Below are 11,911 nucleotides of genomic sequence, written 5' to 3'. Positions count from 1 at the left end.
ATTACTTTTTGCCAGCTGCCTTTTATCTAACTCACAACTACCGCAAAGAAAACACAATGTGTGCAGCAAAGAAAAATGTGGAATAAGATGTACTCTGAACTCCTACCATACTCAACTTGCTTCATCACAGAAGATTGTATACTTTTTCCCTCTCACGCAGTTAACAGTTCCTGAGTGAATCAGCAGTTGCAGCCAGGGCTTTTGGAGCAGCACCTTGAAGATTTGTTGTTTCAGTCATGGTAGAACAAATCCAAAAACCTCAGCTTTGCAAATCTTCCAGCAACTTATAGTGAGCTTGTGTGCTCTGTTTTTAAACACAAGCAGCAATCTCCTCTGGAACCCTTCTGTATTTAATGCAGACGCTGATTATTTACTCAGTGACCACAAATGCTCCATAAATGTTGAGGTACAGTAGCTGGTGTGTGAGAGTTGGACTGAGTTGCTTCTATTTGAAAACTGACATCCAAATGGTAGAGGTCTGTGGGGAAAAGGCAGTGGAAACAAGCAATTCCCTTATTATTTCCTGTAGTTTTTGATCCTGTGTGAAATCTGTGCTACAGATCACTACCATTGGTCAGGTTCCCCTTCTCAGAGGCCTTGTGTGGTGAACTGTAACATCAGATTAGTTTCAGAGGTCTCGAAGGCAAATGCACTGGTAAATCTGGACTAGTGTAGGGTATTTTCCCCCAGAAAATACCCAGTGAGACACCAGCCAGGGAGTCGCTGGAGTAGACTGAAGCATTGCATTTGAATTGTGTAATAGCTAACTGGTTGATCTACCCATAGCCACAAAGGGTTAGCTGCAATTTCTGAGCTGGTCCGATTAGACTTTATTTAATGAGATACTTGATTGCATTATAAGGCTGCAGATCCCTTTGTTTGTGAAGTTCCCCCTTCTTTGCTGAGTTGTTTAGGCATTACCATTACGGTGTTTAGGTGCCTGTAATCTGTTCAATGGGTCACAAATGTGCAATGTGCAACAAAGGCTTTTTATTTATTTATTTATTTTTGAGTTGGTCTTTGTTGTTACAGAGGCTTTGATAGAGTTTAAATTTTTTTGTGCAGGAGCCTCGTAGGAGAGAAAGCGATGAATAGGCTGGAAAATAAAAAGCTCTTTCCCAGGTAGCATAATATTGTGTTACCCTCGAGTTGTATCACAGTGAAAATTACTAGCTAGGGAATTTTATTAAAATATGATTTGATATCAATCTCATTATAACATAAGAGTGAAAGCACAAAGCGACGTGTTTGCATTCGCTGCCACTGAGGTGCCATTTTTGCTGACAGGCATAGGTTACTCCATTGTCATTATCCTGCATTTCTTCATTTTCTAGGTACTATTATATCAGCCAACCCTTGAGAAGGCTTCCAACGCTGAAGAAGCCTGGGTAGCCTCTTCCTGCTCTTTCTCAAAGGGAACTGGGAGCACCCAGCTGCTTGCAGGACTCGGCCTCCTCTGAGGAACAGCCAAGCAGCTCTCCATCATTCCAGCTTTCTCAAAAACATACTGCTATTTTAATGTCGGTGGTGGTATTTTTTTTCCCTAAACATTTAGACTCTGTCATAGTAACAGCTGCTTTTAGTTCTAAGTTTATTTTCTCATCCTTCATGTTGAAAAAATGGCAACGTTGAAATTTGTTCCCTTCAAATGTTAAGTTTGCAGTTTTTAACTTTCTGTAACTATAAGCATTTGTGCCAGTAGTAGTTTGTGAGTTGCTTTGGATTTCCTGTGCAAAGGTAAATTACTATATTGATTATTAAAAATGATACTTGCAATAGCAATCACATTAATTATAAAGAATGAAGAGAGGCTCAAGCCAACAAGAGGGAAAGCAGCAAAACCAGCATTCCCAATACCTTTTTAAAAATCAAGAAGCTAAAAATTATCATATAAAAACTAGATAATAGAGGCGATCAATAGTGCAGTTTTCTCTCTACAGTTAACTTTAATAGGCTTGTCTTGGTATAAGTCTGTTTAAATAATTGCGTGTTCCAAGTCTTGATATTAACAGCTAAATATTTTATTGTCGAAGCCAATGCTAAAAGGAACGTGTATTTAAGACCCTCAAGCGTTAACCCTTAACAAATGTTAACAAATACTATTAATATTACTATTATTATTGCCATATTTGAATAATGCTGGAAATAAAATAAAATGGATGCAAAAATAGATGCTTCCCAAGTGCAACTGGTTGGTTACATACTTTGCTCAAAATAAGAAACAACTTAATTCTGCCATAGAGGTCCAACATTTCTTTTTGGAATGGTCTGATCAACAAGTAAATCACAGTCAACCAGATGTAAGGAAGAGTGCACGCGAGTCTTTTGCTTATATAAACAAAACACAAGATCTTCACCATGTCTGTGAAGGGTGCTCCTCCAGTCAAGTTCTGATTCTCATAAATCTTTATTCAGCTTGCTTGCATTTATGACAAATCAGAACGGCTTCCATATATAAAATAGTGCAATTGATTCATTTTACAAAGGAAATGAATATTTCTGCGATCTTTTGTGCACAAGTCTGAAGAAACAGTATTACTGTCTAGTAATATTGAAACTTTATGAGAAAGTTGAAACCCGCTGCAAGCTGTAGCTCTGAAATGGTACTGCTTGATGCAGGATGGCAGGATGGCTAAGGCAAAGAGTGTTCTAGCATCTAGCTTAAGAACAAAATGGTTATTAATGGATTGTGTTTATTATCCAGAAACTGCACCTTCCCAAAGCCCAAAGGAGAAACAGACGAAATATATACAAACTTACAGATTTCATAGACGTATACGTATGTATGTATATTTATATATAAATATCAATATAGGTATTTCACATCAGTTAATTCTATACCACACTTTTCCTTTTTTTAACGTAAGAGTATGAAACTTCGAATGCCACTATAAGTACTTTATACACTATAAAGTATAACTATAAAGTAAAAACTATATTATAAACTGTAAAGTAAAGTACACTATAAGTTTTGCACAGAACTTTTCTAATCCTGGAAAGAACTCGTCACCAGTCATATAGTTATGGTTTGCTGTACATCCTCCTCTGGATCAGGGCTGCTAGCATTGATTAATAGTAATAATTAATACTAAATAGTGTTTCTTCTTTGTAGAAGACTCATGACAAAATACTCACTTGATTATGCCTCTCCAATCCTAACGTTCTTTGAATGTTTTCAATGATTTATGTATGAGAGCACACTTTTCTTTAAAGTATAATTGTAGGTTTTCTTCCTGGTCTGGTGCAAGGGTTATAAACACATTCTCTAAGATCATTACATTACCTCAAATGGGCTACGAAAGGCTTCTTTCTGATCAGCTCAGTGTTCTGTGTACTGTAGGAAATGAATAGTACAATTCACATAAATTTGCATTAATAATACTGAGTTCCTATCAAAGACTAAATTTAATCTACATTTCAAAAAAAATCAGTGTGACCAACATTTCTTCTGATAGGTAACCTACTTGAGCGTTAGCTTTATGGTTGTATGTAGAAATTCAAAACCTTTTCTTTAAGATTTGGGGTAAAAGTGAAAAGCTATGAACCCATCTAAGGCAGCTGAGGTCCCATTCTCAAAATACACCTGGAGGATTTCTATATTGCCATGTGTTGTCACATTCCAGCTCACCTCCTTCCGCTGGCACAATACCACGTTTGTCATACTCCTAGTGCAGAACCAGCTCATATCTTTCAAGAGCTATTCACAAAAAAATCACAGAGTGGCTGAGGTTAGCTGGGCCCTCTGGGTCCATCTGCTCCACCCCCTGCCCAGGAGGGCCAGCAGCGCAGGGTGTCCAGGCGGATTCTGAAGATCGCCAGGGAGGAGACCCCATGTCCTCTGGGCAGCCTGTGCCATTGCACAGAAACAGTGCTCAGTGCTGTTCACTCTGGCTGCCCTCTGTGCCAGCCAACAGCTCCCGCAGCAGGCAGACGCTGGAAACCCATGCTTCCTTTTGAATCTGGAGGGTGGCAGAGTTCAAGGATGGTAACTCTGACAGCAATGGGAATTCCCCCTGCTTCGGTTGCTCTGCATCCTGCAGAAATCAACACTTGTGGTGCAAGATGTATTAGGAGGAGGGGGCGCTGATGTCAGCATGGAGACTTGGGTTGACTATCTGTGGCTCCAGACCTTCTGTTCCAGGAAGCAAATGTATTCCCTGAGCTTGCACTGAGCCTTCAAGGAGTGGGGCATTTATACTCTGCAGTGGAAATCCATCGACCTGGTTACACCTCACTGCTGTAAGTTCATGGCTGGTTCAGCATCGGCAAGTTGCTCTTTCTCAGCTAGGGGGGATGTGTAGGACAATCAATCGTGCATCTTGTGTGTGGATAATGGGTACAACTAATGTGCCTGAAATAGCAGCTGGCTTTCTGATAATGGGCTTCCCAAAGTGTGCTGAGTGTCATTAATAGTATTCATGTCTGCAGGTTGCTTGCCAGAAAAAGTAAGTAAATACATTTATCAGAATTCTGCACAGACAAGCATCAAAGTGAAGCATGCAGGAAAGGTATGTGAAGAAAGTGTATTCACCTTGGGAATTTCAGGGGCCAAACTGAGTCTGTTCTGCATGGGCTGTTTTCTGGAGTGGCAGCCGATGGGCTGCAAACAGGGAACACACAGCTGCTGGCAGCACAACCAACGCTCCCAGAAGCTCTCTACCTCTGCTCAGGCTGCATTCGGAGAACAGGAGCACACCAAGAAAAATCAAAGTGGTAAAGTTTATCTCTCCATATAACCACTGAGGCTTACAGGCCATGAAACCTGAGACAGCACAGTGATTATATGTTTGGTATAAATCCAAATCATTCTGGCAGTGTGACTGTCTCTACAGAGAGCGGTACTTGCATAAAATCCTTGCTCAGGTTACCTGTAGCTCTTATCTTCACATGGAAGGATTGAGAGTTACATGTCTGCTCTCTTTCTCTCATTTTCCTTATATCTCCATGGAATATGCTTTGGATCATGGAAGACCAAGGGAGAGAGAGGAAATATGTGAATTGTCCCTAAAATGGAAGCAAAATTTCATTCCACTACATGTAGTATCTGTAACAGTAACATTTTCGTTGGCCACAGTGAAATCAGAAATCACTCCCTGTGATGCCTTCATCACTGAATGTGAAGAATGGCAGTCACCGCAGTCTGGATTTGATACCCACAGGTCCAGCTCTTCAGTCCTTTCCCAAACCCTTCCACATCCTGAGATGCCTCACAGCCCATTATTCCATGTGGGCTTATCCCAAGCTTTTCACAACCTGGGATGTTCCCAAAACTGCACTCCTTTACTGCTGCAGGCTTTTTCTCCTCCCTACAGAATAACTTTACATTGTTAAAAACCATGCCTGAAGAATGAAAGTTGCTGTGCTAGCAGGAGATATTCCGATGCCTTCCTCCACACGATCATCAGAGTGCTAAGCAGTGGGCACCAAGCAGGTTGGTGCACCAGAGCTGGGCTGTGACACCAAGCCCTGGTGGAGACCGACCACTAGTGGTATGTCCCAGGGACTGATGCTGAGGCCAATACTGACTTTTCTCTTCCATGATGCAGACAATGGGACAGAGTGCACCTTCAGCAGTTCTGCAGATACGTGATACTCAAAGCCTGACCAGGCACAGTCCTGAGCAACCTGCTCTGGATGACCCTGCTTTGAGCAGGGAGCTTGGACTGGATGATCTCCAGAGGTACTTCCTGTGTGTGACTGAGCGTGTTTCCTGGAACGGGACACATGCAAAAGACAGATGCAAAGCTGTTTGGCAAAGGGTGGAACTTACAACATAACATGCACTACATCCTCTTTTCCAGAGATGGGAATGCCTGCAGATGTCGTATATAAGGTCATTTACGGATTTTTAATATTGTCAGTAATTTAAGCACATTGGCAATATGGATATATTGGTTAGGGCCTTAAGTTACATCACAAATAATTAGGTACTTTCAGATAATTTTGGATGTTTTTCATTAAAACTGTTTTAGTTGTCAGAGGCACCTTTTCCAGACAAGCAAGTTTTAAGTAATTCCATTTTTTGAAAATCTCTTTCTAGGTAATACTCTGGTTATATTTAGACTTCAATATCAGGAAGAAAAGGCAGCAGTGAGTTAGATTGTTGATGTCCGTGTAATCTGGGTTTTTCATTACAGTGATAATTCTGTAGTCTTTTGCAACAGATTTACAAAACTCATTTATATGCAAACAATGCAGTTACAAGGACTAATTGGAGTATTTTATTTTAGCAGCACATAACAAACAAAATTTGGAACTTAGGCATCTCTACCAGTCCAGAGTTTAAAGCCTCAGCATGCTGGGAAATGGTATCTCTGGTTTTGGGGTAGGTCACAGAAGTAGGACAAGGAAAGCGGCAGCAGGGAGCCTGCCATCCTTCTGGTTTGTGTCTGCTTGGCACAAGGATGTTGGCATGACCAGGACTCTAAAGATTATCTTCTGCTAACTGTAAGCTGTATCTGTCTGTTCAAGGATCTGAGATCCTTACAAATGATGTTAAAGTGTCTCTTCCAAAGGAAACTGAGAAAATCTTCCCGCCTTCTCAAAACAAGAAGTGGCCTGATGGCTAAATCCAGAGGCAGGTAGGCACATAACACAGGCAACAGTTAGAATATAGATTTCTAAAATCACCAGTACAGACTCTAACATTACATTGTAACTTTCTATTCCCTTGGCAGTCTGCATCTACCAAAACTCAACTACAGTCACTGGAGCACCTAAATTTCTGATGCTGAGCATAGATAGAATTGCGTCAACTTGCCTAAGCTAACCATGCGGGTGCCTACCTGCTTTCTTGCCCAGCCTGCGATGCACAGACAGGTGACAAATGCCTCCCAAGAGGCCCATTTCCACAGGCTTCCTCCTCTCCTGATGAGCTCTGCCACTGTGCCAGAGTGCTGGGGCCACAAAAGGAGTGAGCAGAAGGAAATGTCCTCTGTGCTGCGTAGGGAGGGAGGACCCTCCCCAGGGAGGCCAGCAGCAAATGGCTGCACGGCTGCAGCAGAGCTCCCTCCTGTTTTTTGTTAGTGTTTGTTATGAAAAGTGTTAAAATGCATCTAAAAAATCAATTGTTGGTATGCTCCGTCTCATCTCTGAACTTTTTGAACTGATGCTCTGTAATGTGACAAGTAGCTTTCAAGATAAGGCACCCTTTTCATACACGGAAAATAAAGAAAGAGAAATACAGTGTGCAGGGAGAGTGATGCTGTACAGAGTGCAGCTCCATTCTGCCCAGCACTCAGTTCTGGAGAGATTAGTACCACATTTTAATGAAACGACATCACATTTTAATGTGACTTGTATGCATTAATGCAACCCTCGGCAGGAATGTGTCAATTTCAGGCACGCACTGGTGACTTAAAAGGGTCAGAACTCAGCTGCTGTCCTTCCATGTGGCGCAGGAGATGCTGCAGGACCACCAAGGATACTGCAGTGAGTTCTGGCTTCTTCCACCTGTTCTGAACAATGTGGACATTTCTGGGGCTTGGATGACCAAAAACCTGAAAAAGCTGTGATCTCTTGCTGTTATCACAGATATTTTATACTCATCTGGAGTACTGCATCCAGATTTATGTTGATTTAGATAGGATATAAGGAATAGATTTTTTATAATCAGAGTGGTGAGGCACTGGAACAGGTTGCCCAGAGATGAGGTGGATGCCCCATCCCTGGAGTCGCTCAGGGTCAGGCCAGGGAGGCTCTGAGCAACCTGATGGAGCTGTAGGTGTCCCTGTTCACTGCATGGAGTTGGACTAGATGGCCTTCAAGGGCCCCTTCCAACTCAAATGATTCTTTGATTCTATTATTTCAAAAGATCGGTTCAGATTCTTGTTTTCAGGAGATGTTCTCCTTAACAACTTCTCAAGTTCTCTGTAACCACAAATGTGTATATGAACTTCAACAGTGAGTGTCAGTCACCAAGAAAAAGAAAAGCAGTGTTGAAAGACCTAAAAGCTCAAGCAGCTTTTGTAATGTAGAGGTAATTATTGGTACACATTTGCAGTTACTGAGAAACTGTCCAAACATCAGTTCTACCCATCTGCATATTTCTCCTACCTGGCCTTTAAGGAATAAATAAGAATAGAAAATTTAAAAATAAAATAAAATACAAAATAAAGTAAAATAAAATTAAATCTCCTCTTTAGAATGCTCATCAGAATAAAACCTTTCCTTGGGAATATTACACTTCTTCTACTGTGTAATTCCAGGGTGCTATTACACATGCTTCAGATGACATCCATGCTGCAGTACAAAGCAAGAAGGAAGAGTATCTCCTTGAAAATCAAGATTCAATTTATTTAAAATTCTCTGAGGGGAAAAGCTGTAGGCAGAAGAGACCTGGCAGGAAGTTTATATGCTACGGGTGTGAGATGTTCACCATAAAATGTACATCTAAATCAGGTGACCGCTTTCTTCCATTACTAGCACCGGGATACACAGAAGCAGTTGCTCAGTGTGAAACAGCTCATGTGAGTAACAGAATGCAATTAAATTAACTGGAGTCAGGCACCCATGCCAGCTTTTCCTGTAGCACAGAAATGGGAATTACAGAGCGTCGTTGCTTAAAAGGATTTATAAGTAAGGTCTTGCATGAGAGCAGCATATATATTCCACACAGTGATGCAAATATGTAGTGTGCCTATTCCTGAAAAGCCAGCAATAGTTAGAAAAAAATAAATAAATAAGTAGGGTTTATCCCTCCTTTTGATATACATTTCTGGAGCAAATCCAAAACAGCAGCTGTGATTTCATGACTCCTGCAGGACCCTGGAGAATCCCGCATTCTGTCCTGGAGGATTTTTACTCACTTTAAAAGTGATGGCAATATAAAAAAAAATAGCTAGAAAATGGCTTACTCTCCATTTTCATGGAGAGTAGGGCCATCTATTACTTTATTCCTCTGACCTGCAATTTTGCAGAACTCCAGTGCTGGCCAGAAGTCAACTGGAGGACCAGAAATGCAGTGTTAGGGCCCAATGTTGGTGCTTTTTGTCATCCCTAATGGAAAGGTGAGGAGTAATAGCTGGGCATCAGAGGCAGGGGGTAAGATTTAGGACATGGATGACATACAGTCATCTGAAGTTTTATTTCATTCCATAACACTTTAAAGCCCAAGAAATGGCATAGGTTAGGAGAGTAAGTGTCAGAGCGCATTTTTTAAATCAGCAATACAGCCTCTAAAGCAGTGCCCTGCAAGCCATCTCCTTGCTGTGCGCACTCCAGAAACCCATGGGACCGCTTTCAGCAGTGCATCCCTGTGCGGGTGCTGCCTGTGCCGGGCTGACCCTGGGCCCCACTCCCTTCACACCACCTCAGGCAATGCTACAGTGCCTGCATGCCCCGGGGCATCTCTTGGGAGCATGGTCCTGCGAACACAGCTCTGGCTGGGGAACTCTGCTATAGAGTGCTGAGACATCCACATGCACACTCATGTGCATAGTCATCCTTCTGACAAGAAAAATGACATTATTTAAGATGAAAGGAAGGAGAATATTACTGTAAGTATGTCTCTTGAAGAAGGGATGCAAGACTCTGGTTCAAGGATGCAGTAAATCTAAATTTAGCACCCTCAGTAATGAAACAAAAATACCAACATGGCAAAGCTGGCAAAAACTCAGCCTGCTGGTGCTAAGTTATTAAAACATTTTTGGTTTGGTAACATTCATAGAATCATAAAATCCTATAGGCTGGATAAGACCACTAAGATCATCTAGTCCAATCACCATCCTAGCAGCACCACACCCACTAACCATGTCTTTCAGTGTCACATCTCCATGGTTCTTGAACACCTCCAGAGATGGTGACTCCACCACCTCCATGGGCAGCCTGTTCCAATGCCTCACCGCTCCTTCTGAGAAGACATTATTCCTAATATCCAACCTGAATGTCCCCACATTATGCCACTGATTTTTGTTTTTGGCCAGCTGCCACCTGCCTTTTTACAGCCAGAAAAGCAGCTCCTTGCTGCACTCTCCAGAATTCAGTAGAATGCAGCAAGTGCCTTACCCCAGACACAGCACTGCTCCTGGGGAACTGGACACAAAAGAAGGCCAGCCGCTGCTGCCACACCAGTAGGGCTTTGATCAAGGGCACTCGTGAGGTTGCACCTCAAGTACTGTGTTCAGCTTTGGGCCCCTCATTACGAGAAAGACATTGAAGTCTTAGTGTCCAGGGAAGAGCAGAAAAGCTGTGAAGGGTCTGGAGCACAAGTCTTACGGGGAGCAGCTGAGGGAGCTGGGATTATTCAGTCTGGAGAAGAGGAGGCTCAGGGGAGACCTTATTGCTCTCTACAATGACCAGGTGGTTGTGGAGAGATGGGGGTCGGCCTCTTCTCCCAGATAGTAGTGATAGGTTGAGAGGGAATGGCCTTAAGTTATGCCAGGGGAGCTTCAGGTTGGGTATTAGGAAAAATTTCTTCTCAGAAAGAGTGGTGAGGCATTGGAATTGCCCAGGGAGGTGGTGGAGTCACTGTCCCTGGAAGTGTTCAAGAAATGTGGAGATGCGACACTGAGGGACATGGTTAGTGGGCATGGTGGTGGTGGGTTGATGGTTGAACTGGATGACCTTAGTGGTCTTTTCCAGCGCTTATGATTCTGTGATTCCAAGGGGTGTTCATGGTATCAAGGAGCACATTCTGCCTGAGGCATGGGCACCAAGTCAATGTGGAAAAATGCTGTGTCAGGAAACTGTCATTATGTTCACAGCAGAAGTTAATGCTGGGAAACCCTTCAAGTCAAGATGAAGGACTCACGAATGGCTGTTAAACCATGTAAAATTGCAGTTTCTATAAATGTGAGGAAATTACTGCAAGAAATAATCACAACACAACTGCTAGGCACAGTGAAGCAGATACAGCTATCCACCCCCAGAAGTGCCTCGGAAAAAAAATAATTAGGCTTCACTTACATCGCTATCATTATTTCAGAGTAGAAGTCAAAACTGACACTTTATAGGGTTTTTTTTTTTTAAATAATTATTATTTTCTTTTTGGTCAAATATGAGTGGAATATTTAATTGCTGTAGCATTGGTCTGCTCTTAGGTCATGGCTGCGTAAGAACAGTTTCGGTGGCGAGATCTGAGGCCTTTTGGTCACGAGGCTGAGAGGAGCGGGCTGCAGTAGTGACTGCTGCATGGCAGAACCTCCCTTCTCTTTGGGGTCGGTCCCGCTCCGTGGGGTCCCTCATGCTTCGTTTCCACGTGTGAAGAGACACACTGCGATGCAGGGCACGGCGTGAGCCCGTCTGGACGCCGTTAACAGGGCCAAGGCGAGAGGCCAGGCAGGGCACGGGGCACCCGACATTTTGGGAGCCCCGAGGGCCGCAGCCCCTCGATCCCTTCAACAAGTGACAAGATGGAGAAGTGTGGCTGTTCCGACCCCGCCCGGCGGGGCCCAGTCGGACGCCCCCGGCCCAACGGGGCGGGGCTGCAGGGCGGAGCGGCCCGCCCAGGGGCCGAGGTGAACGGCTCTCCACGGCCCGGCCGCACCTGGCGGCGCCTGCCCCGCCCCACCTGCCGGGACCGCCCGCGGCGCCCTCCATTGCGCAGCCGACCGCCGGGGCCGGCGTCCCTCCGCGCCTCCCCCTCCCACAATCCCTCCTCCGCTCGCCCCTCGCCTGTCCCCGTCTGAACCGGGGGGAGCCCGCCCCGCTCGGCGTCCCTCAGGCTCCGCCGCTTCCCCTCCCCCCGCGAGGCCGCCGCCCCTCCGCGTTGCCCGCCCGAGCCCCGCTTTCCCCCGCCTCCCGCCGCCCAGCGCGGGTCGCCGCCGCGCCCTGCCATGAGCGCCCCGCCGCACTGAGCAGCACGCGCGGAGCCATGCCGGGCTGGAAGAAGAACATCCCCATCTGCCTGCAAGCCGAGCAGGAGCGAGGTGAGCGCCCGGGGAAAGGGAGGAGGGCGGGCGCGGGGCTGCTG

General features: G+C 44.5%; 1 protein-coding gene across 6 annotated transcripts in view; it reads left to right on the top strand.

Moving 5' to 3' along the window:
- Window positions 11,696–11,911, top strand: part of GRIP1 (glutamate receptor interacting protein 1) — a 303,721-nt gene continuing 303,505 nt past the window's right edge. For all 6 annotated transcript variants that reach the window (XM_021385102.1, XM_021385101.1, XM_021385104.1 and 3 more), the window contains exon 1: window positions 11,696–11,867. In XM_021385102.1, the coding sequence (XP_021240777.1) occupies window positions 11,813–11,867 (55 nt within the window). In that variant the 5' untranslated portion in view covers window positions 11,696–11,812. The remainder of the gene's footprint in view (window positions 11,868–11,911) is intronic.

The sequence above is a fragment of the Numida meleagris genome, chromosome 1, assembly GCF_002078875.1.
Source record: "Numida meleagris isolate 19003 breed g44 Domestic line chromosome 1, NumMel1.0, whole genome shotgun sequence".
NCBI lineage: Eukaryota > Metazoa > Chordata > Aves > Galliformes > Numididae > Numida > Numida meleagris.
The sequence above is the reverse complement of the archived record's forward strand: the minus strand, read 5'-3'. Positions and strand labels throughout refer to the sequence as shown.